The sequence below is a fragment of the Engraulis encrasicolus genome, chromosome 5 (assembly GCF_034702125.1).
Source record: "Engraulis encrasicolus isolate BLACKSEA-1 chromosome 5, IST_EnEncr_1.0, whole genome shotgun sequence".
Classification (NCBI taxonomy): Eukaryota; Metazoa; Chordata; class Actinopteri; order Clupeiformes; family Engraulidae; genus Engraulis; species Engraulis encrasicolus.
Window position 1 is genome coordinate 18,624,870 of NC_085861.1, and position 24,920 is coordinate 18,649,789.

The window sequence follows — 24,920 nt, forward strand, 5'->3', positions numbered from 1 at the left end:
CACATCCAAAGCGCGTGACTCCTGGAATCACATGACTGAGAAAGACAGCTGAGGGAGATAGGACCTATCCTACAAAATGAATACAATCACAAAAACAAAGGGAACTACTTTTGCTCAAGACCGATAGCAGCATCGCGACTGAAAACCTTTGTCTTATGTAAATATCTCGGCTACACAATGGTCGGTGTGTTTGTCGATTTCACAGACAGCCTGCCATTTGGACTGTAGGCTATGTGTTGTTTTGGTGATCTCCCAAAGTCAGTGCAATAACAATACGCTACAACAGTCATTAACATTGAAGGTAAGCAGACTTATCTCAAAACTATTTCCCATAAAGGTTTATTGTGGTATACATAGGCTGCATCTGACAGTCAATAAAACACTTATGCGAACTTTGCCTGACCAACTTGACTGTGAAGCAATTTCCATGCAGTTAAGCAAAAGTGAATGTCATATTAGGCTTCTAGAACTATGTTATAGCGGTTTTCTTTCCCATCACTACTCACAAAACATGCTATAACATTTAACTCCCAATCTGTGTCTAATTCCCCAGATGAACGCGCTTGTTGCACTTTGCCATTTCTGTGAACTCCATGGGCCCCGAACTCTCTTCTGCACGGAGGCCTTGCATCCTCCATCCCCATCTCCACAACCTGGTCAGTCTATTCCGGGAGACAGGGACCGGGATACGGACAGGGAGGGCGAGGGACTCACCATGAGGGCCCACAGCTCAGCCACCCAGCGGGCTGACATGTGTGAGGTGAGCCCCCCCATACCAGCCCCCCCCCCCCCCAACATCTGACATGATGAACAGTGCAGTAATCTAGTTTGAATGGTTCTGTAATCTAGCTGTATATCTCCAGCAGCAACGCCACTGAAGTCCTAGACAGACAAATGTGTAAATTCATCCACATTCTCATGATACAGTGTGTATAGAGCCTACCTGCAGACAGTGGCGTGCACAGACATTTTTTGGGGTGGGGGAGGCACTTCCAGCCTTATAGAGCAGGGGTGGAGAACCTTTTTCATCCCAGGGGTCACTTCATATCCCTCCAAGGGTCGTATAAGTCCTCCGATGGCCATACTCTGAACACAAACCAGGATTTCCACCTGCACTTTAGGCCTATATTGAAGGCAGCCACCTTTAAAACAGACCCTGCCTTCTCTAGCTCCCACTTCATTGTATTGCAAATGCATTTTCAACAGATTCCTTTACAAAATATGTCGTATTTCATGTGAAGCTGCATCACATTGAAATTATGTCGGAGGCCGGATAAAACAGCCTCGAGACATATAGGTTTCCCACCCTGCCGCTATAGAGATTATATTGCATGGGGGCATTATTGTCACATGCTTTTGATCATGAAGCATTTGCTGATCATCATGCTGCCAACATGGACCATAGGATTGTGACAAAAACTTTTTTTCAAAAAGGGCACCACCTTGCCCCTATTTGTGTATGCCTATGCCTGCAGATCAAGTAGTACAGCGTTGCTTGTAGCCTTCTCAAAACAGTACACTTGAGTACAAATACATTTTTGCTTTTTGGGTACCACTTTATTTCTATAGTGTAATAAGCTAGATGGATAGTAATAACTGCTGATATAATCATGAAGCATTATGAGTGTAGCCATAATGCATTGTGACTAATTATGATGTGCATTGTAATTCATTATACATGTGCTCATAATGCATTATAGAATGGGCTTTAAGTAAACTGTTACCAGTTTTTGTTTTTCCACCGAAATGAAAAATATACTATATACTTTTTGTATTCATTCAAAGCGTATTTTCTCATTTTTGTTCGCATGCTTCATGATCAGGGTTGCCGGTCTCTGCCCGCAACTCACCCGGGCTTCGTCAGCGTGGACAATGAGACAGGCATCCGCTTCCTCAGCCACCAGCATCCCCGGCAGCCTCAGCTCTTCAGCGTTGTCCGGCAGGCCTGTGTACGGAGCCTCAGCTGCGAGGTAGGGGACTGTTTTTCGCTCTATCTCCTGTCAAAGACATTGACAACGTCTTATTTTATTTTAACTGCACATTGGAGACTGGTCAAACCATCGCAATTTCAAACATCTGTGCTGCTAACCCTGTTACATAGATTTTTGACCAGAAAGTACACTTGGCTTGACTTGACAAAGAATGCTGTAGATTAGTGGTTCTCAACCTATTTGAATAAACGCCCCCTGGACCTCATTATAAGCCTCCCACTGCCCCCTTGACTGCCCCCTTGATCATAAACCGATGCGAAAGAAGTGAAAGTGAAAGCCCACCTGGGAAACTCCAACTCCCATTGTCATTGTTACACAGCACTCCACAGCACACAAGTGTTCACTGCACACAACAAAATTGCATTTTAAGCCCCACCGGTGCAAGGGGGCAGCCCCCAATGGCACCCCAAGGGAGCAGTGCGGAGGGACGGTACCATGCTCAGGGTACCTCAGTCATGGAGGAGGATTCGGGCGAGCACTGGTTAATTACTCCCCCCACCAACCTGGTCAAACCGGCAACCTTTGGGCTACAAGTCTGATGCTCTAACCGCTTATCCATGACATGCCCCCTTAGTTGGCCTATTAAAAAATAAAATGGACTAATGCCCCTTTAGAACTGTCCCCTCTCAGCTGTATTCTTCTCAACGCCCCCTAGGGCTCCCCAATGCCCCCAGGGGGTCTGTAGGGCCCTGTGGAGAAACACTACTGTAGATGAGTACAGGGTCGGTGTTCATGTTGCCCCCCTCAGCTGATATCCTCGCCTGCCTTAACTGAGACTCAATGAGTCAGTTTATATGCAAAGACAAAGCCAAATTTCCTTCAGGACCATTAAAAGATTGTTGAATCTTGAATCAATTAAACGTTCATAATCAAGTTCGCTCTATCATAGAGCGAACCTGATGACGCATTGGGCGAAACGCGTTGTTCGCTCCAAGAAATAAAGTAAAGAAAAGTAAGCAGTGTGCGGTGTCTTTTGACTTTTGTTTATTGATTCACCTCCTCCTGCCTCACACCTGCACCTGCATTGAGGGGCTGTGCACAAGGACTCTCTTGTACTTTGTTCATAATCAAGTGTGTGGAGTAACTGGTTTATTCAAGTGCTCATATAAACGGAATAAACAGTTTATAATAATCGGTTTATTGCAGTTATCTGTTTATGAGAAGAGTTAGGTTTTTGGCTAATAAACTGATTTCTCAAGACATGTATTCACCTTAAACAGGTTATTATCGGCTTATTGACATTCTGGAATGATAAGTAGCCAATCACAAGCCTTGAATTCCAGTTTTGTGTCACACACCTGAGTGAAACACATGCAACCAACAAACTGCATGTAAACAACTGTTAACGCCAATAACCTGTTTTTTCCAATAGCCCCATTATTGTGGTAATGTAAACTAGCTCATTGATTGCTTTGGCTCTATTGGTGTAGAGTAAGTTCCATTATTTATCTCAACCCTAAGAAAATGGTGGTATCTAACAGTTTTTATACATAAATGATAATATACATAATATACATTGAAAAGACTGAACAAATCACACACAACCTCATACATACAGACAAAGCGGGTCAAACATACAGATAGAAACAGATTATAGTGCAGGTGTGAGTACGTGCAAAAAAAAGTCGCCCCCTCTCAATGCTTCTTTTACCCCCATGAGTGATCTCTTGCCAGCACGGGGCCTGGATCAGTACTGCATGAACTCTCATTGTAACTCTTCCAGCCCTAAATGTCAGCCGTGTCAATCGTCACCTGCAATTACCTCCTCTTCCTTCCACGTGTCCGCACAGGTCTGCCCGGGGAGGGAGGGCCCCATCTTCTTTGGCGATGAGCAGCATGGCTTCGTCTTCTCCCACACCTTCTTCATCAAGGACAGCCTGGCCAGGGGCTTCCAGCGCTGGTACAGCATCGTCATGGTAGCCATGGACCGGATCTACCTCATCAACTCCTGGCCCTTCCTGCTGCGCCACCTCCGCCTCACCATACAGAGTCTGCAGAGCACCGCGCTCAAGGTACTGTCCGCTATTATCCACAGCCACTATCCACAGTTGAGGGGGGAAAATAAGTTGAGGCAAATACAAATTCAAAGTCATCTTTAGAGTCAGTTTAGCAAGCAAACAATATCCCGTGTGCAGACACATTTTTATCTATCATATACTGTATGAGTGTTTGTGAAATTTGCAATTGAGTAATAAGTGTGTTTGCTATGCGTTGTTCGATATTTGGAGTCTGCAGAGCACCGCACTCAAGGAAAGACAGGGGGTTCTTTACAATATGCGGACTCCCCTACTGGGGCCTTGCGTTTCGCTGATGCCCTGCCTCCGTGGAGAAAACAATAAAGTTTCCCCGCTGTCAGTCTAGCCACAACTACTTTTGGGGGACTATATCCTTCATCTACCATCCCGATTGCAAATGAGAAAATGACATTAGAAATGCGCTTTTGCGAGTTATTGAAATAAACTTCTGTCGTTAGTGACATCACGAGGCCACAAGCAGGCAAGTGAGTAAGGGAGGACGGGAGTTAGCATATCAGAAAGAACAGCCATGCCACTATCCATAGCGGAGAGGGAGAAAGAAATAACTTCAAAGCCAAATACAAATTCAGAGTCAGCTTTTTAGTCAGTTTAGCAAGGAACCGGCGCAGACGCATTTGATCTACCATATAAGAAAGTTTGTGAAATTTACCTTTGGGTAATAAGTGCGTGCATGCACAATTTAGCCAACACCCCCCTCTTTTTTTTCAGAAATATTAAGTCCGGCTCATAACGTCGTTCGAGATTTAAATTGTTGCCCCCTGTGAGTTTGAGTTTGACACCCTTGCGAAAGGCTTGAGTGACAAAGAAATGTCATTCTACACCTTACTCACTGTGCCAGTATGTCCCCAAGTATCGCTCTCTGATCCTTCCCCGTATCTCTCTCCCTTCTCCTTTCCTGGCTCTCTCTACTCTCTGTCTTATCTGAATAATGAAAGCGTAAAAGCCCAAATGATATATTTAAAAAGATGTAACTGAGTTATCACTGCTTTATGATGGGAAAAGTGGCTCTGTGTACTTCCTCCCCCCAGACATGGCCGTCACTCCTCTCAGCTCCAGTAATTAAATTTCATGACTGAAAGCTCTTTTCACACTGGGCACACGCTTCTTCTGAGCTGCCAGGGCTTGAGAAGTGACAATACAGTACCCATAGCTGCTGTGTGGTAATCAAATTGTAGTGAGCGAAGAAAGGAGAAATTCAGAATCATACATCATACATCATACACCCTGATTAGGTTAACCTACGCAGTTTAAAGGGGCACATGAACTTGGAAGATGCCCCCCTTAATGTACATGCCCATTAAAAGCTAACGAGAGCACTTGAAGTCGAAGTTGCCCATGGACACTACCAATAACAAGTACATGATGCCACTTTTTGTGTCGGTCATTTTTCAACTTTGTTTATTAGGCTTGCACAAAGTATGTCTCATGCCCAGGGATCCTCTTAAGGATCGCATCCACTCCAGGGAACTGTGATGGGTTGTTGTACCAGTGAAGTTTCGCACAATTTCAGGAATGTGCTTGCTGCTGCTGCAAGCAGATTTAATTTATGTGCCCCCAATCCTTCAACCTGAAATTGTGGGCTCAACACCTTCACTGGCGATATGGCCTCTCTTGCTTTACTTTGCACAATGCAGCTGAACTGCATTTTCAATGTTCCAATGCACTTTGCAATGTCTCCAATGTTTTTTTAATGTCATTCACTGATTATTTATTTATGTATTCTTGTTTTTCTTTCATTAAGAAAGACAACGTTTTGTGTTTTTTTAAGTTGTATTGTTATATGTGTGAGCTCACCAAAGTACATACCTAGCAACTATATTTTATTATGTTGATACGGCGAAATAAACTGAAACTTGAACTTCTTGTGAGTGTTTTAAGGCTCCATCTTTTAAGGCTCCACCTCCATCTCCTGCCTGCAGGTTTTTGACAGCGAGCAGGGCGTATGTCCGCAGAGGGCTGTGCGGATGAACAGCGCCTTTTCCCCGGCGGTCTTTCCCCACCAGAGGAGCGGGAACGCGGCACGCTCCTTGTCATCGCTCACACAGCACCCCAACCTGTGGGAGAGTCTCCACACCTCGTTCAGCTGGTGAGAAGCATCTCCTATGAGTAAATAAATATCAACATTAATACAAGAGCTTTTCTTAAGAAAAGAGGACTCCAGGCTCTCCTATTAGATGATTTACCTCTTAACTTAACCTTAACTTATCCTGAACCCGCTTTGTAGTATAGGCCCCATGTGTGCATGCAGATACATGTTGAGAGACAGGCCTCCAACCTACAGTACAGTAGTGGTGGGTGTTATAAATGGATAATTTATTTTTAATTTAAACATGACATTGTGTAAGTTTTATGGCCAGCTCAGTGCAATAGTAATAGTAATAATTACACATTTTCATAGATATCTAATCTCCATTGTGATTGTTTATGGGGCCTTCATCTTGGCCTGATTATCATCGACTTTCAAATCTCTTCGATACTTGGGCTGACCAAGAGCATAACAATTAACCTTTCCCAAACGGCATTGTTGACCCGCCTCCCTTGGTTTGCTAATGGTGGTTCTTGACAAAGTGGGTGGAGTTCCCGATTTTCCGGGAGATCAGAAACAATATTTACATTGCTCTTGGCCTGACTAGAAGCAACGCTGAAGGTATTGCGTCACTAGGAGGGTACAGCCTGGCTAGCCCTCATCTGCCTTCAAATCTAAAAACTTTTATGATTGCTCTCTTTTGTGTCATAAAGACTGTTTTGGGTCCCGGCTGCAATGTGTTGCTATGGGAATAAGTAACTCATTTATTAGGTTGTATTGTGAAGTGCAAAGACAGAAGATTAAATTGCCATACGAAACCCAGGGTTTCCCCCAGCACTTTATTGCTAAGGCGGCACCTTGACAAGAAACACCTACCACCTTGACTAGGCCCCTGAACAGATAAGGATTTCAAAGCAATTTCTAAAGGTGCTTAGCCAAAAAAAATACACTTTTAACGCCCCACCACCTTGACTAACAAAAATTCTGGGGGAAACACTGATAAGGGTACGGTCTATGCTTCAAACTCTGTTGCAGTGTGACATTTGACCATATTGACCAAACCCACATTCAGGTGCATTACAGTGTTTGATTTGATTTGATTTGATTTGATTTGATTTGATTTGATTTGATTTGATTCTTTATTGTCCACAGGTGTGGAAACTTGTCTTCAGTTTCACCGTTGTAAAAGACTACAGTTACATTACACATTGAAAGACATTACACATTTAAGACAGACACCCCATTCCATGCAAAAGCAATCAGGAATACCACTCCAGTAAATGAATGAATAAATGGGTGAGATCTAACAATGTAAGAAAATAAATTAATAAGATATTACAAGGAATACTACTTCAGCAAATAAATAAATAGACAGGCTAATCACATACCACTCCAATAAATAGATGTTTACATAAAATACTAGTCATATATAAATCCCACCTTGTTTATTATGTTTGTGAATGTCTCCCATGTGAGTGCACAGCCAAGCTCTGCTTTAGCTTTATCACATTTAGCCAAATGGGACTCACATGAGGTCACAGCAGCAGCTTGCGTGTTGCCAGATGGGGCTGTTTCCCGCCCAATTGGGCTGCTTAGGATGGCCGTGTGCGGGTAAAAATGGCATTTAGCTAGCCTGATAAACCAGCCTAAATGTGAGACCGGAGTAATTTAGTCTGGCCCCGATGAACGATACCTCCGAAGATTGTTGATGAGAACATCCTGTTGTTTTTGCAAACCGTGTCGGCGCTCTGACCAATCGGCGATCTTTGCCGTTGATGTGCTTTCCCAACGGTGTTGTGAGATTCGTCGTCACTCCCTCAAAACCCCGCCCGCTTTGATTCAAAACAAATCTCTGCGTTGTGATTGGGTTTGCCAGACTCAGGGCACAGTGTTCAAAACGTTCTCAGATCCGAGGCCAGACCCACTCGCAGCTAAAAAAAAAAACGCCGGAAGTAACTCGTAACTTTAGCATCAAGCCACAAGTGATCACTGGATGGAATTAAATTGCTGTTTTACACTCCGGTGAATTTTACATTAATGTTAAAGTGGTCTATAAGTACATTTGAATATATTTTATTTTGTACCATAGACTTGCATTACTATGCCTAATTTAGCTATACTGTTAAACAGGGCAATGCAAACACATAGACAAGAATGATATGCACATTCATGAATAATGCTTGGAAATACTGCAAATATGTGAAAATCATAAAAGGGTGGTCTGTTCCTTAACCACTTTTCACTGGTCACAGACTTTCTGGAAAATCAGGGAACTTCAGTCTCACAGAGAAAAGTCATCATTTTGTGCTATTCCAAAGCTTGTGAAGCAGTCCATCTGTGAATGACTTGTGCAAAAACTAAAAACATGTGTTTTCAAGTTCTCTGTGGTTAATTTACTCTTATGACCGGCTTATGCCAGTTCAGAATAATGACTTTTAATCACGGGAGAATGTTGGAATTGGTTTTACTGGTTAAAATATGTCCAATTGTCATGGGAAATCAGATTTTTGGTCGGGGACGCTTATGGAATAAGTCATGCAATTTCGCATCTGACTTGGAATGGGTGGCCTGCTTAACACCCATGCACACTCTTGTGGCCTCTTTGAAGTGAAGAGCACTTTTGTATGTGGTTGCGGCTAACTGGTCTCATAGGACTCATTGTTAACTGTTAGCTTGGAGGTAAAATTTGTACTGCCATAGCCAGAGAATGGTTGAAAGTACAGGAGAAAGGTAAAACCCAATCATTTAACTCAAGGAGAGGTGTAAAATAAGCTAATTTCAAAAAATGGGACAGTATCACTTTAACACCTATGCCCACATTGTGGCCTCTTTGAGGTGACGAGCACTTTTTATGTGGTTGTTTGTTGTGTTTTTCAGGTTGCTGAAGGCTTGTGGGAGCCGCCTGACGGAAAAGCTCCTTGAAGGAGCCCCCACAGAAGACACGTTGGTACTCATCGAGAGACAGACAGGTGAATATAGCTCGTTATCATGTTACAGCAAGGGTAACCAGCCGGACTGGTTTGTACAAATGCTTGTCAGTGCTGTTAAAATATAACCCATGGGAATTCTTCAAGTCCACTTCCACATTTTGAGCAATCTATGCCCAAGGATATGTTTCAGGTAATTTATGAGTCGGCAACGCATCCTTTCAACCGCAACAGTTTGAAAGGGCAAGGGGGAAGGGAAATGGGTAGGGTTAGACATTAGAAATGGTATTGGCCCTAAATCAGGGGTGTCAAACATACGGCCCGCGGGCCGCATCCGGCCCGCCAGAGGGTTCCATCCGGCCCGGATGTAAAAAAAAAAAAAAAAATATATATATATATATATTTTTTTTTAACTTTTTTTTTTTTCCTCAATGAAATAACCAAAATGCGCAATTACGCCAATCGGGACAAAATCGAGACCTGCATGACATTAACCCAGTGGTCCCTCTGTTATACTGTATATATGTAGTAAAGTGCACATCACACTTCTATTATAAATGGTGAATTTGTACTGTAACAGGCATTTGATAAAGATCGTATACTGTATTATAGACCTCATATATAGAGATAAAATGTTAGTACTTCTTATTCGTATTGTATTGGTATTGGTTGTAATTAAATAATAAATATAATTGGATTTGTATTGGTTCCTATTAAGCTGAAACTGGAAACGGGACGTTAGAATGCGTGAAAATGCAGGAAATTACATCTAAGAAATACAAACTTTTCTGGGGGAAACCCCCAGACCCCCTGCAAAAATGAACGGTCCCATATTTAACTAGATTGCATTTCCTCACAGAAAATGCTGGAGTATGCTTGCCCGTCTTGCATTCGTTGCCCTTCATGCACGCCTTGCCTTTCATGCATGCCTTGCCCTTAATGCACATGCTGCCCTTCATGCATACACAACATACAGTTAACCATCTATATATGAGCTAACTTCCTGTTTGGTATGAATCATATTGGCAAAAAGACATTTTCACCAACTGTAGCGCCCCCCAATGTCCATATTGCACTGAATTCGGTACGTAGCCTCTGGGTGTACTGGAGACCATGTGTGAGAAATTTCGTTAAGATCTGTCAAGGCGTTGCTGAGATATGAGCTAACTTCCTGTTTCGACTGCAAGTTTGCCTTTGTTGTCAATTTTGATTGGTTGCTGTGCGCCGATGCTTTCAGCTATTGCTCTGTAAACTTCAGCATAGGTGCAGAATAGTCCAATGGTGGTCTGATAAAAATTGTAGGACAAACAGACTAAAATTGTGGGCGGAGCTTCATTTTTATTGATTTTTGAATATGTCAAAATGGCGGGAAATTCATAATGGTAAATATGACATCATAGTATGCGTTGGATTCGGCTTGACCCAAGGATTTCAGTGATACTAAGCGTTTGATGATTTGAAGTCAATACGGGCCAATATGGGCAAAAACACATTTTTGCTTATTGTAGCGCCCCCTAGTGGCGTATTTACACGAAAATTGTTATGTCTCCTCTGGGGATAGTCTTGATGATGTATATAAAGTTGGGTTCTGATACAAGTAACCGTTGCCGAGATATGAGCTCACTTCCTGTTTGGCGTCTTCGCCGCCAACTTTGATTGGCTCCTGTTTAAAGACGGTTTGATCAATCGTTCCAGGACTTTTAGGGTAGATGTATCTCAGTCCGAAGATGCCCTCATAGAATTTTCGTAACGATCGATCAAAAATTGTGGGCGGGGCATCATTTTTATTGTATTTTACAAAATTCAAAATGGCGGAAAAACTTTCCAGGCGGAAAATGACGTCATAGGGTGCATTGGATTCGGCTTGGCCCAAGGATTCCAGGGATACCAAGTTTTTGAAATTCCGACCAACGGTTCAAAAGTTACAGCGTGTTACAATTTGCAACTTTGACCTGCTGGTGGCGCTACAGAGTTCGAGGTACCCCCGTGAAAAATACAAAACCTGTTCGTCTGACCGAGCCGATCGTTTCGGTATTTGAACGGATTTCCTATCGTGAGCGGTTCTTCAAAACGAATGAAATGTAGAAGAAAGGAGAAAATTAATAAGAATAAACGGGTACAATAACAATAGTATGCTTGCCGCATGGCAAGCATACTAATTAATTGACGGTTGGCAATGAATGAATGAAGTCAAGGAAATGTTGCATAGGATTTTCAGTATTGCATTGCTTTCTACATATTCAACACATTTAAAACGTGATAGTACTGAACACTAATCCTCTGCTTTACGTTTTTTTTGCGATGATGTTACTAATGCGGCCCACTTGAGGTCCACATGGGTTGTATGCGGCCCCCGGACCAAAATGAGTTTGACACCCCTGCCCTAAATGGTTAACTTAATAGTGAGGCCATTACTAAGGTAGCCTGGGATTTAAACGATTGCATCATCAAACATTGTTTATCCAGGGAAAACTGACTGACCATCAAGCTCTTTCCACATGCACCCTAAAAGAAATCATAACCATCACTTAAAACAAAAACATTACTCAATACTCAATGTCTGTTAAAAACCTTGAGACCGTCTATACGACAGTTGAAATGGCATATTCCTCTGTAATTACAATATTTGCACATATTTTTCATACAAAAAGCAGTTCATTGAATCAATCCCACCCCACAGACTATTTACATTCAATGTTCCGATTTTCAAGAACGGGACTTTTAGCTGAAACCCATTTGGAACCCTGCCTGTAAAACTACTTGATTTCACACGGTAAGGTACGGTAATCCATTAAGGCAAAACTCAGCTCACATTCATTGAAACATAACATTAGATGTCAATACAAACAGTCACTTTTACATGATAAAAACGCTAAACTAGCTATTCCAAAAGAAGGGGTCCTCTCAGATTATTCATTTTTTCAGATAAGCCTGGGGATGCACATGGGCAGGACTACAGGCATGCTCGCTCCTTAGGCATACATGTACTTTGAACTATGACTGCAGTGGTGTTTGTATCCCATCCCTAGTGGACGTGGACCTGTTTTTGACACCGATCTTATTGACAGGTGTGTCCATGTGTAGCTTAGGTATCTGATTTGTCCGTTTGACCGTTTGACCTCTGAATCCAACTAATCCAATCTCTAATCTAATCTGTCCCATTCAACAATTATGTGCAAAAAAATGTGGTGCCATGTCAGCAAACAACAAAATAAAGGTGAAATGGCTACTGTTTAAATGGCCGATTTGGGCTTACTCACTGAAACTGTTGAACCTGTGAAGTTTTAACATTTTTAAACATTTTAGAACAATGACATACTATGTTGGCTCACCCATTGTACTACGTTCAACGGTTTTGAAGCATTTTCGATAGCTCTTCTGCCCCAAAATTGTCCACGTCCCGCTCCCGGCAGTTCCTTCACTTTGAAGTACAAACGTACAACGCTTCTGGTCCAACATAGTATATACAGTACATCATTGTTTAGAATCATTTTAGATTAGATCGCTTTTAACATCCAGTAATTTCTCAATTTCAGGATGCATTGTCATCATCAAAGAAGTGACATCTAAACCAGTGATTGATCTAATCACTTATGCAAATGCTGTCTAGCCTCGAAAAATAATTACAATGTGTCAAATACTGTAGTCTAGGTCCATCTGAGGACAACAAATAGAGCTTCTCATTGTTGGTCATGTGTGCAGAGAGTGCAGTCCTAGAACGTTTTTAATAATGTTATTTACTTAGGAGAATGTGGCAGACAAACAGTTTAATCTGGTTAAACCTCCAGCCCAGTAAACTACTGACCTACATCCTTTAACTTCTAGTTCTTCAAGGATGTTGATTTGTTGATGTGTCGTTGGTTATTATTGCAAGGTTGAAAATGGTGCACACACTGGTGAAATTGGCAGTCAAATGTTGCAGGAACCAGTTTTGTTCCCTTGCTTGTTTTTCTTTTTTTGTCAAACAAACCAGTGTTCAGAGTTGATGGTTCACAATCATAAAAAGAACAGACAACCATCTGGCTTCAACCAAACTAAGTAGGAGTTGATCAGGCAGGCCCCTTGGTACCAAATTACACCCCAACACACACACTCTCGCTCGCACACACGCACGCACGCACGCACACACACACACACACACTCTCTGAATTGTATTTGTAAAGAGAGAGAACAATCTGTCCACAGAACAGGAAGAGGAGAGAAGTGTGTGGGAGGGGGCCGAGGCCGAGCGGGGCAGCTCTACACCTCCACACTTTGACGACTCAAGAGGGGAAGATCTTCCTGGGCCAAAGTTCAAATCCCTCCGACATTTAAGACAGGTAACTGGAGAGTGACTGATTACATAAAAATCTTTTGTGTATCTAAGATGCACGTCCTGACCTGTCGCAAGCTTTGCTGCTATGATAAAAAAAAAAAAAAAATCTTGATCTTTGATGATATCCTCATGTTCACATCATGTTGAAGTTCCAGTCGTTTGTTCCTGTCATAATATTGCATGTTTCACAAGTTTTGGAAAAAAAGGTTGTTTGTTTGGGAAAGGCTGACTGTTGGCAAAGTTAATACTTTTAAAGTGTGATGTGTAAGACGTTGCATGCACAGAACTGCCGTGTTGTTGGTAAGCTTCACTATGGCTTGCTGCCGTTGACTTGTGCTGGCATGAGCTCCACCAGTTGACATTTGGCCCTATCCAAAGCTCACGTAGTGTTCAGCACCCACATCATACTCGTAACAATCTGTGATTGCGCAACATGATAAACAACATAATTATAGATGTGTGCCTTTCATTCACGTCTCAGAAGAACCCATACTGCTGGTTTATTTACTTTACATTTTCCATTTTGATTGATCACCAGATCCTTGGGGCGCCAGAGTTTCGTCAACTGGCTTGGCATGTTCTGATGGGGAACCAGGTGATATGGAGAGGCGCCAATCAAGTCCTCATCCATTCTGCTTTCACCATGCTCAAGGTCAGCGAATCAGAAGTTTAGAGTCGAGGGTCGGGGGTCTTGCACAATACCACACGGGTGTTGGGTGAAAGTGATTACTTTGGACGGGGAGTAAGAGAATCTAGCATTTTGTAGGGGAAATGCTGTTGCTCTTGCCCATGATAATAATTCAGGCCTTTTATTACCCCCTGTACTGTGTCTAATGGTCTGCTCTCCTGACAGGCACTGCTCCCGGTGGGCTGCGTGCGCTCCGTGCCCTACAGCTCCACTTACGAGGAGGCGTACCGCTGTAACTTCTTGGGCCTCAGCCCTGACGTCCCAATCCCTACTCATGTCAGCTCATCAGGTACGGTACGCCGTGGCCTACCATAGTACGCCTCAGGTGTCATGTTTGGCCGAGACTTTTTTTTTGTTTCGTCCCTGTCGAAATCTTGCTAATGCTTAACTGTGTTTTGGGTTTCAAGCCACTTGTACTGTAGATGATGATGATGATCTATTTCAGATGTTACAAGCGTGAATAAACAAACTTTAAGGAAAAAACAAAAGACAAGTAATATCAAAAAGGGGAAAAGAAACCATCTTTAACCCCACTTAGTACATCTGAAAAGGAGTGGGATGAAGCATAGCTTTAGTAGATATATTGCTGCCAGCCTGATATGCTTTGCTCATGGTGAGGCAGACAGGCACAGAGGAAACAGGGGTATCAAAGGTCGATATCAGTTTCCTTTAGATGATACTGATACCAGCTGATTAGATGATGTGGAAAGACTTCATTTGTATTTTGCAAGTTGTCTTGGATGGCGTACATTCAACTCCCACATATATGGGAGTTGAATGTACGCCATCCAAGACAACTTGCAAAATACAAATGAAGTATTTCAGATTTCTGTTAAACTAGACATTTAAAAGAAAAACAACCAGCTTTTAAGGATGAAATGCACACAACTATAAAAAGGAGACCTCATTCTGCTGATTTATGATTTATAAGCTCAGGTTACATGTAAATCCTCATGTTTCTTAGCAGTTATACAACCCATGGGTAGTGCTGACCTGAGGGTCAAACAACATGTGCTGTCAAAGGCCATTCTCTCCTGGAGCCTGAATTATAGTTTTGGTGTTCCACCAAAAAGGATTTATTATTCTGAATAACATTTTCTTTACTACAAGTCATACGTATATGTCATACTGTCTGTATATTGTATATGTGTGGGGGGGTTTACTCTTTGATATTGTAACTTCTCTTATCTAAATAATGGGGAAAAGAAGTCCCGAGACTGCATCTTCAACTCAACTTCTTTTTAGAGTTTGAAAGACGTTTTGTCTCTCCCACCAAGAGAATTGAAAAAAAAAAAACACAGAGATGGCTTACTTTTCTTCACCAAGTTCAGGAAATGATAACACTCGGATAACCAACCGGAATTGGTGTTTGCTCACACTGGGAATTCCACAGTGGAGAATGTCCTTTGGTCTCCGAAGGTGTTGGTTCTACAGCCCTTAAAGGCTCATAGTTCCCGTAGCCTCTTACTGCAGATGGAGTCGCCGGCGGGCCTGCTCACTATTTGCTGAAAATACTCAACTACATCATAACAACATTGCTGAGACAGTACCGAGAGCCGAGAGTAACAGATTAAGACGTAGCCATTACAATTTTGGTGACAGTAAGTTTATAACATAGGCTCTGCACTAAGGGGGAATGAGGACCTACATTACCACTCATTGCAAAGGTACCTTAGTGAGACCAAACATCATAGGAATTTGTGTCCTTTGTGTCTTTCTCGTGACCTTACAGATAAGCGAGTTTGGAAGAATGTGAGATTGCAATTGATACAGTCCATGGGGTCCCATTTCTTTTCTATGCAACATCTTTAGATACCATTCTTGTTTTTGTGGCAAGTGAAAATGTATTTTAATTTGCAAAAAGCAAACTATTTAGTGTAAATGTTGCATAAATCCTACACTACATATTGGCTTTCACATATTGCCTCAAATTGTTGAACACTTAAGCAATTACTCCTGTTGTCTGTGTTACTCAGTGGCCGAATCATGCATCATCAAGTTGTAGTGGATTTTTTTGCCGAATTTTTACTTGCGGTAATAGCTGTCCATCTTCTCTGTTTATCTTCTCTGTTCCTCCAGAGTTTTGTGTTTTGGTGGATGTGGCGAGTGCTGAAAAAGGCTCCCTCTACCCTGTGGTGAGTGAGGATGACATTCTCTCCAGCTACCAGTTCACCATCAGCAGTGCCAGCACACAGGCCACAGACAGAGGTACGAGGGCACCTTGAAGCGTTCAACACCACACGACTTTCCAGACTGACATCCAGGGCCCTAAATTAACTTTATTTGTCACCAGCCAAAATGGCTAGTAGATCACTATGCAACTAGCCATACACTCACTAATGGGTGAAAGTGGCTTGTAAGTTGGTCTTCTCTACCAGCCAAACTGATTTTTCGCCAGCATTTGACCAGTTGGCTGGTGTTAATTTAGAGCCCTGCGTGACATCACACCATATGTGTGACATAATTCCACGCTTGACCTGAGATACACCTAAAGCAGTGTTTTTCAAAGAAATCTCTTCTGGATTTTTTTTTACTACACATTTTCAGATTTTACAAGTCAGTTGATGATTAAACTGCTGAGATATTAATTTAACATTTAGCAGTTCACCCCGTTTGACTGGGGTTTTCGGTTAATTAAATTGGGTTTAAACCTTTCACAGATGCTCAGTCAGGAAGAGGTTTAATTGAGAGTGATGATAAATATGTATGTCATTCTAAAATGTTGTGTGTACTTGCTATTGATTTCATGGCGCACAACACAGCAATGTTACTGATACACCTGGCCCTTTTAAACTGGTGTTGTCATAACATAAAACCGATTTCACCTGATAAAACCTGATTTTTGTTGTATAGAACATGTGATTTCATTTCCCCTAGGAAGAACAGCATTGTGTATATCCGAAACGTGTCCTTAGGTAAAGAATAATTAAATTTAGGATATCTTATCCACCTTCCTTATTACGTGATAAAATGATTTGACATAATGCAACAAACATACAAACATGGTTGTTTATACAGTGATTATAACCTTTGTTTATGCCAGTATATTTTACTGTCATGACTCCCCTGTCACACAAAAAGACAATGAAGGGCTACCCTCCGTGTTCGTGTCCTTTAGTGATGTATCATCCCTGTCTCTTTCTCAGGGCCGACTCTGCTGAATAAGATCGAAGCGGCACTCTCCAACGAGAATCTCTCAGTGGATGTGGTTTCTCACTGCCTGCTCTGTCTAAAAGAGGAATGGATGAAGTGAGTGCGTTTCAACATCACTGACATAGCCCAGCCAAACGCACTCCTATCCAATGCCGATATTTGTTATTTTTTTGGATTTTTTTGTACTAATACAACATCTAATGAATCTTTCATGAGAACATACAACAACTGCAATATTAAGCAATACTTCCCGCTACCACACATTTCACCCTTTGGACAACCCTATGTGTTTCTCTCACCCCATGCACTCTCTTTCTCTATCTCCCCGATGTCTTTCTCTTTCTGGTATCCATCAGCCCCCCCACCCCCACCCCCAACTCTTCTTTGCTTGCACCCTGCTTCTCAGGCTCCCCCATTTTTTTTTCTTTCAGCCACCTTCATGCTTCACCCCTCCCCCAGTTCTCTACATTCTTCTCTTCCTTTCAACACCTCTTTAACTCGTCATTTCTCTCCAAATTCACCCTCTCTGTGCTTCACTCTCCTTACCCGCCATGGCCTTAAAATGTTCTCTCTCTCTCTCTCTCTCTCTCTCTCTCTCTCTCTCTCTCTCTCTCTCTCTCTCTCTCTTTCTCTCTCTCTGTTCACAGCAAAGTGAAAGTGCTGTTTAAGTTCTCGAAGGTAGACGGCCGTGGTCGCGAGGACACCCAGAAGATCCTGGCTCTCCTAGGTGCCACGGGCCCCGGAGAGGAAGACAACGTGCGGCTGCTCAAATTCTGGATGACTGGACTGAGCAAAACCTACAAGAGTCATCTGATGACAGCTGTTAGAGGGGGGGACAGAACGCCTAGTCAGTGACTGTTGATGCCAGAGAGAGACTGGGAGGAGTAAACATGGTTTATAGATGGATTCTACATTTTTGTTTTGCCCTGGCTGCGCGATCCTGGCTGCGCACAACTCAACCTCTGACTGTTGGAAACCGCTGTCGGTCAAAAAATTAGCTCACATGGTTGGCTGCCAGTGTCCTGCCCCTCCTCACAACACCGTGTTTATAAACAAAACAAAAATCATGTATAAACTGAGTGACATGCTAATCTAACAATTGTTCACAGTTGGGGGCTGGTGTTGGTCACAATTATCAAGACTGGACTTTTAGTTTGTTGCTTGTTCATGGACAACAATGAGGAGCTGCAGAAGATCGCGATCAACCGATGAAATAACTGTATTTACTTTTGTTTTTGTTTTGGACATCTGTTCCCAAAGAACAAAAGTCCATCTCTCATGTTTTTTGTTTTGGTTCATGTGTTACATGGTGGCAGTGAATGTATGTCATTGTCAGAGAAAGCATGGTTTAATACTACTGAAAGGGAATGCTATCAAAAGCAGCTATTTTGTTTCACGTGTTTATTGCTAAATTATTTTGTTTGCCAAGAGAGGTAAAGAGGAAAGTGGCGTGTGTAGATACTGTGCCTACGCGAACTAAAACAATAAAGAATTATACCCGTTTGTACTACAACCACAACTATGTATTGGCTCTTTGTTCTCTTGCTTTGTCAGCAAGCTCAATTTACAGAGGGCACTTGTGATTGGTTCAGTATTTTTACTGTTACTTTTTTTCACAGACCAGTTACATTATATGGCAGTGGACCAGAAATGGTCTATAAAAACACAACAGTAAAATGCACTGCTTAAGTTGACAGCTCTGACCTTTGCATACAATAATGTACATACAAAAACAAACACTGCACTTGAATCTGAAATATAAAAAACACTGTACACCATAGTGTTTAAAACCTGGATTGTTATGACTGTTAAAATAATCCGGGCATAACAAGGACATGAAGAAACAGATTAATTTTATTTTGATGACCATGAATTAAAATACCATATGCACCTCACACCTCTACTTGATGCCTTTCCCTCCAAAATGCCTCATTCACAGCTCTAAAGAATAAGCAAGTGTTACACAATCGACACATAACAACACTCTGAAATTAAACATGTCACTTGGGTTCTTTCAAACAGAGAGCACGTGGTGGTCAGGAGCCTATGACTGAACAATAAATGGATGCTATTTAGACACACAGAGGAGCACACAATCTTTGAAGTGTGCTCTTTCTGGCCCTTGGTGACAAATCAGGAAGGCTATTAGTCATCGGACGGATGGAGTGAGTGGGGAGAGGGGGAGAGGCAAGAATCCTCTTAGGGTGAAATTAAAAACACACGGCCAAAGTGCATGACTAAGTCTCAGACTGTTAGTGGGAGGGTGTGTGTGTGTGTGTGAGAGAGAGAGACTGAGAGGGAGAGAGAGACTGAGAGGGAAAGAAAGACAGAGAGGAGTGAGTTAATAATGAGGGGCTGCATGGGAGGGGCTTTGACTTGAAGAGCGGCTGGAGAGAGAGACCTGAGTCATTAGACTTTCACTTTCAGCAGACAAGTAGGCTACCTCTGAATCATATCACAACTTGAGGATCTACATTTAATTCAACTGGACCACTTTCCTGCATGCATGCGCCTCTAAGACTCAAAGTTTGCCTCAACGTGGAAAGGAGGTGTGTGTGTGTTGCTTTCAGCCTTGAAAGGAAAGAAGGCTGTCAGGCATTTCTAAAAGAAGAAAGGGAAAGTGTGAGTGGAAACAGAAAGAGAAAGGGTCTTGGCTGCTAATGGACCACCACTTGCCCTTTCATTCCAGGAGTTTGGAAAGCCCACATATATTTGGAAAGTCCCAGAGCAACAACAACCTGGAGCTGTCATCTGAACTGAACAGCAACAGCAAGTGTGTATGGTGGTCCGGCAGACATGTAGGAAGCAATGCTCTGCATGTATGCACCGAGTGTCAAGGAAACCACTGAGAGGAAATTTACTTTGGTGGTTCTCACAGTCTGTTCTGAGATCATACTGAAGGACCTAACCCAGAGACATGGAGAAGGGACCGTTCATCAGTAGATGAAAGAATGACACCAATAGGTAAGTGATGTGTTCTGGCCAGGACGATGACTCGCTTCTGAACCCAGTTGGCTAGTGACTTAATGATTGACGTGATTTTCGGGAATACGTCCTGTAATGCGTAGGCTATTTAGTCTTAAGCACGCATGGTGACCTATTTAGAATGAGCTGATCGTTCACAAACTCGTAGACAATCTGAATGCCTCTGAACTTTCTCTTTGTTTTTTCCCCCCTCAGTGATTCTACTTTTGTTTACACTGATGCGTTATCCTGTGTGTGGATGCCCCTCCAAAAATAGTGACACATCGGGCCGATTGCTGAAAGAGGCCAAGGGAGAACAAACTCATGAATTTGTAAGTTAATATTCAACTAATTATAACCTATTGTATTTGTACAAGGCAGACAATGTAGACTATAGATTGTCCATCTTTTACCTTGATGATGGATGGTTCACATAAATTACACAACGCATGGTCAGTCAGGAAGAAACGATAGGCTACAATCATTGCAAGAGACGGTGATGATCAGCAATCAGACCAACGCCAACGCATAATCCCGGTATTTGACATTTACGCTTTCCTTGCAGCGACGAGTTTTCCCAACTAATTACAACGTCACCCATCGCTACAGTGCCAGCCTTCTCGTTCACTGCAACAATGACAGACCGGTAAGCGTTTATGCAGTTTGCGCAATAGATGGAGAACTAACGTGTTTCTGCGCGCTTTGTAATGTTATGAAGAATAGCCTATCTGTGGAACTGGTACTGCATGGTATTCAATGACAAGTGTCTCAAATGTTGTGATGCATTGCAATTACCTTGTCTCTTTCTGTCTCCCCCGTGTGTTCACCACCAGTGCTGTGTCTTTTCTGCGGCAGTAGTCCTACGTGATGCATGGCTGCAGTTGTTAAAACATCTCCATAAAGAGAACTACATATATGTGTTCATAACGAGCATGATAGAACTGCTGAAAAACATCACAGAAGAGGTAGGTCTTTGATTCACATTATTTCCCCCCTGAAACAGCTCTGTTCCATGTTTCTTGCCTTTGCAAAGAAAAGTTTTGACACTTATGGCTGTTCTTACTCTAGCATCAGCAGAGATTCCTGGAAAAGCCAGACCTCTCCATCTTCCCGCCTGTGTCCTCCTCTCCTGAAGACCTGCTTTCTTTCACGGCTGACCTTCTCTCACGGTGGGAGGCACTACCATGTACGGAAGCCAGTGTGACGAACTGTGAGTTCCACCCTGCAGCTCCTGAAGAAGATGATGAGGAAGATGACAAAGTCCCGTCAGGAGCCAGTCAGGAGCCTCGTCAGGAGCCACCTGTTGAGCAGGGACCTAGCAGTCAATCTCAAAAGGACACTGGAATGACTGCTGCCCCAAGCACCAACAGGGGAGCAGCGTTGCTGTTTCACTTCCCTGGACACGTTGTTGTAAGCCTATGGGGCATCTTCCTCCTGTGGACGGCATTGACTCTTTAGGGGACTTCAAAAGACAAAAAAAAACCAATGCACACGCAATGCAAGAATGCTTTCGAGAAGAAAACTTGGCAAGTTTATCACTCGCCTCTGATTCACCCATCAAGTAACAGGCCTTTACCTGCTGCACTCCATTGCCATGTGACTGTCTGGCAAAATGTACTGGTCAGCCAATCTGTTTATCTAAGGCAGGGGTGCGGAACCTTTGTCATTCGAGGGGCCACTTCAAATCCATCCGAGGGCCGTAAGTCTTCTGAGGGCCGTACTATATGAACACAAACCAGGATTTCCCCCTGCACTTACGGCAGCTATCTTTAAAACAGACCCCACCTTCTCTAGTTCCCCTGAATATAACTTCATTGTATTGTATATATTATATATCCTATTTCATGTGAAGCTGCATAACATTATCCGTGGGGCCGCCGCAAACGGCCCTCGAGGCATAGGTTCCCCACCCCTGATCTAAGGTCACTCCAAGTAACCACATACAGTAAGCAACACCACATAATAAGCCATACGAAATATTTGCAATGCAGTTGTTGTTAATAGCTGTGCTGTTATGTTACGTTAAGCCTATAGCGCTTGGCCACGGACAAAAGGAGAAGAATGAACTCTTGTGGCAACTTTGGCACAATGTTGGAGCATTTACACCATTCAAAGTGTGTAATGCCAATGTAATAAAAGGGATTTTTTCATATAAGGCTTATGTCCTGTATAGGCAAAATATGGGATGTTTTTAGAACCAAGAAAATAGCCTACAGTTTCTTATAAGATGTGTCAGCAGATGAACTCATGATATTGGCGTGATATGACATAGACATTTGATGGTTTATAGTGTAATGATGTCATCTGTCACCCTCGTGTTATCTCACAGGGCAGCTTGTGCTGTGGTCCCTGTTCAATATGATTCACAGAGATGAGACAACAACATAACAACACAACAGTGTGTCATTGTTCCGGGCCGGGCCACTGCCTCTCTCTGTGTCTCACAAAGCAGCTGCAAAACAGTGAGGAAGCTGAGAGGAATGCGGACCAGATTAAAATGGAACGCTTTTTCCACAACTCCTTCTGTGCACTGTCTAACACCACTGAAGAAGAAGAAGGGGAAAAAACAATGTTCATAATGCTTCGAAAAACTTCAGCACCTGTTTTGAGGTGTCAAAAATGTTTTAAGGCAGGGATGTCAAACTCAGGCCCATGGGCCAAATCTGGCCCGCGGAGTCATTTTATTTGTCCCATGAGATCATTTCAAATGTGTGTTAGGGTTGCCCCACATAGACCATTAATGTATAGTGTCATACTTAAACATTTGGTGATATTTGGTGTGTCACTGTCATATGAGTGGGCCTAGGCCAGTGAAACAGCTCACACTCATATGCAACAGAATATGTGCAGGCACCCTTAATCTATGATGTGAATCTATTTGTGAAATTTAAATATGAGTATTAAGTGGGTGTACACACAAGTTTGGACAGCGACTTTGTTCCAAATTTTGATTTTGGCCCTCGATCAATTTCAGTTTGACACCCCTGTTTTAAGGCCTAAAAGGTGATGGTACTCGTGCACCTTTTTGGGCAACGTTGCTGGGCAACGACATCATTGGCTACACATTGTTCAATAAAATGACAAAGGAAATTTGTCTACTTCTGATCAAAGTTCTCCCGATTAAAGTGTTGTAGTGATAAACTGTCCAAATAAAATCTTATAGCAAGGTTGCCCAAAAGTGTTGCTCAAAAAGTTGCCTAGTGAATCATCACCTCAAGTGTTCCAAAAAACGTCAAAGACTTGTACAAACAGCATTATTGTAACTACTGTCATAACATAAGTGTTATCATTAATGAAATCACTGACTGACAGGAGTGAATAAGGTCAGAGTACCCAGACCAGTTCTAGACGATGGAATATGATGCATTCAAGCATCATAATAACAGTGTAATTGAAATCTAAAGGACTTGTCTATGTGTCAGCCCTGACACTTACTGCGTAAAACAATGCTTTGGTGTAAATGCCAAAACTTCAATGCGTAGTGTGAATGAGGTCATGATGTCATCTGACGTACGCAGTGTGAAAACAGCACTTGTGTGTACTTGCAGAGCAATCAGCAAAACCAAACACGGATGTCCCTGCTCATCTTCCTTGTGATAAAAACTTTGTTGTAGGCAGTTTAACTGTAGTATTACAACTGTGTTATGCAGTGAGTTGGACATGAAACCACTTCATGGTACAAACATTACCACAGTTTGCCATTATTATTCAGTGCAAAACACTGTAAACATCATCTTTATTTCACGATGGCAAAAAAACATTGATATCTCTGAGTTAAATTTGATCCTTGTATGTCTCTTTGGGGGGCTGTCTGTCCCACATATGCAGCTGCCTGTAACACAAGGGGTGTCTAACTCATTTTGGTTCAGGGGCCACATACAGCCAATATGATCCCAAGTGAGCCATCTGGACCTACATGTATAACGTACTTGCGAAACATTGCAATATCGCATGTAATGCAGATAGCAATTGGAATCGCACTGCTAGTCAATCGTTACGAGGTGGGGGACAGCTATATGGGGACAGATATATGAGAAGCATTGACTGTAAATGGTGGGCAAAAACAGGCAACTTGTAATCTTATCTGCAGCAACTTAGTGATGGGCTATAGATTTTCTTCTCATTTTGACATTCTTAGTTTTTTCCCTCCTACAAGTCTGGTGCCGAATTGAACCACCTGGCCCCCGGACCTTATGTTTGACACCCCTGCTTTATAGTTTAGTTTAGTTTAGTTTAGTTTAGTTTAGTTTAGTTTAGTTTATTGGTTTATTTCATCAGGGACCATGTGCAAAGTACATTAGTTACATAGTAAAAAGATGACCTGCACCAGATTATAGCTAATAGCTAATTTCCATCTGCAGTCCCTGGGCAGGTAAGAAAACATACAATCCAGTAAAATGGGAGTAGCCACTCAGGCATACAACCCCTGCCACACACACACACACACACACACACACGCACACGCACACGCACACGCACACCCACACACACACACACACACACACACAATAAAAATATGTCATTATGCAAAAAAGACTACAATGTGCAAAGTGTCAGAACAGGCATGTGCAAAACTATTAGTGGTCACAAGACTGGTTACATGAAAGCCATTTCTTCACTTCACGTGAGAATGAATAAAAGTTTGTAATGCTTTTTAGGTGGGTGGGAAGGGCATTCCATTGTTTCGTTGCTCTGAAGGAAAAAGCAGATTGTGCAAATGCTGTTACCCGGCTTGGGAGGGTACAGTTTCCTCTGATGGTGGATCTAGTTGTTCTGCTGATTTGTTCAGAGCAAGGATGGATGAAGGTTTTCAGAGGTGG

At 42.5% G+C, this 24,920-nt stretch overlaps 2 protein-coding genes across 3 annotated transcripts; both read left to right on the top strand.

Moving 5' to 3' along the window:
• Positions 1-30: 30 nt before the first annotated feature.
• Positions 31-18,649, top strand: flcn (folliculin). The gene is made up of 12 exons (XM_063198820.1): positions 31-301; positions 554-760; positions 1,824-1,970; positions 3,782-4,003; positions 5,947-6,113; positions 8,931-9,022; positions 13,166-13,299; positions 13,834-13,947; positions 14,149-14,272; positions 16,063-16,191; positions 17,130-17,232; positions 17,784-18,649. The coding sequence occupies exons 2-12, from the start codon at positions 554-556 to the stop codon at positions 17,989-17,991; spliced, it is 1,647 nt and encodes a 548-aa protein (XP_063054890.1). The 5' UTR covers positions 31-301; the 3' UTR covers positions 17,992-18,649.
• A 304-nt stretch (positions 18,650-18,953) lies between these two features.
• On the top strand, positions 18,954-24,547 carry zgc:174888 (uncharacterized protein LOC558116 homolog). Of its 2 annotated transcripts, XM_063198823.1 has the most exons (5): positions 18,956-20,100; positions 20,317-20,432; positions 20,666-20,746; positions 20,934-21,065; positions 21,169-24,547. In XM_063198823.1, exons 1-5 carry the CDS (start codon positions 20,088-20,090, stop codon positions 21,556-21,558), a joined length of 732 nt encoding a protein of 243 aa, XP_063054893.1. In that variant the 5' UTR covers positions 18,956-20,087; the 3' UTR covers positions 21,559-24,547. The 2 variants fall into 2 exon arrangements, with proteins under 2 accessions (XP_063054894.1, XP_063054893.1); XM_063198824.1 differs by lacking the exon at positions 20,666-20,746 and having other exon boundaries at positions 18,954-20,100.
• Positions 24,548-24,920: the final 373 nt, after the last annotated feature.

Coding starts and splice junctions, on each gene's coding strand:
- flcn (XM_063198820.1), top strand. CDS start 554: ATGAACGCGCTTGTTGCACTTTGCCATTTCTGTGAACTCCATGGGCCC. Junction 6,114..8,930: donor CTCCACACCTCGTTCAGCTG/GTGAGAAGCATC, acceptor TGTGTTTTTCAG/GTTGCTGAAGGCTTGTGGGA. Junction 16,192..17,129: donor CACACAGGCCACAGACAGAG/GTACGAGGGCAC, acceptor TCTCTTTCTCAG/GGCCGACTCTGCTGAATAAG.
- zgc:174888 (XM_063198823.1), top strand. Junction 20,433..20,665: donor GAGAACAAACTCATGAATTT/GTAAGTTAATAT, acceptor CTTTCCTTGCAG/CGACGAGTTTTCCCAACTAA. Junction 20,747..20,933: donor ACTGCAACAATGACAGACCG/GTAAGCGTTTAT, acceptor GTTCACCACCAG/TGCTGTGTCTTTTCTGCGGC.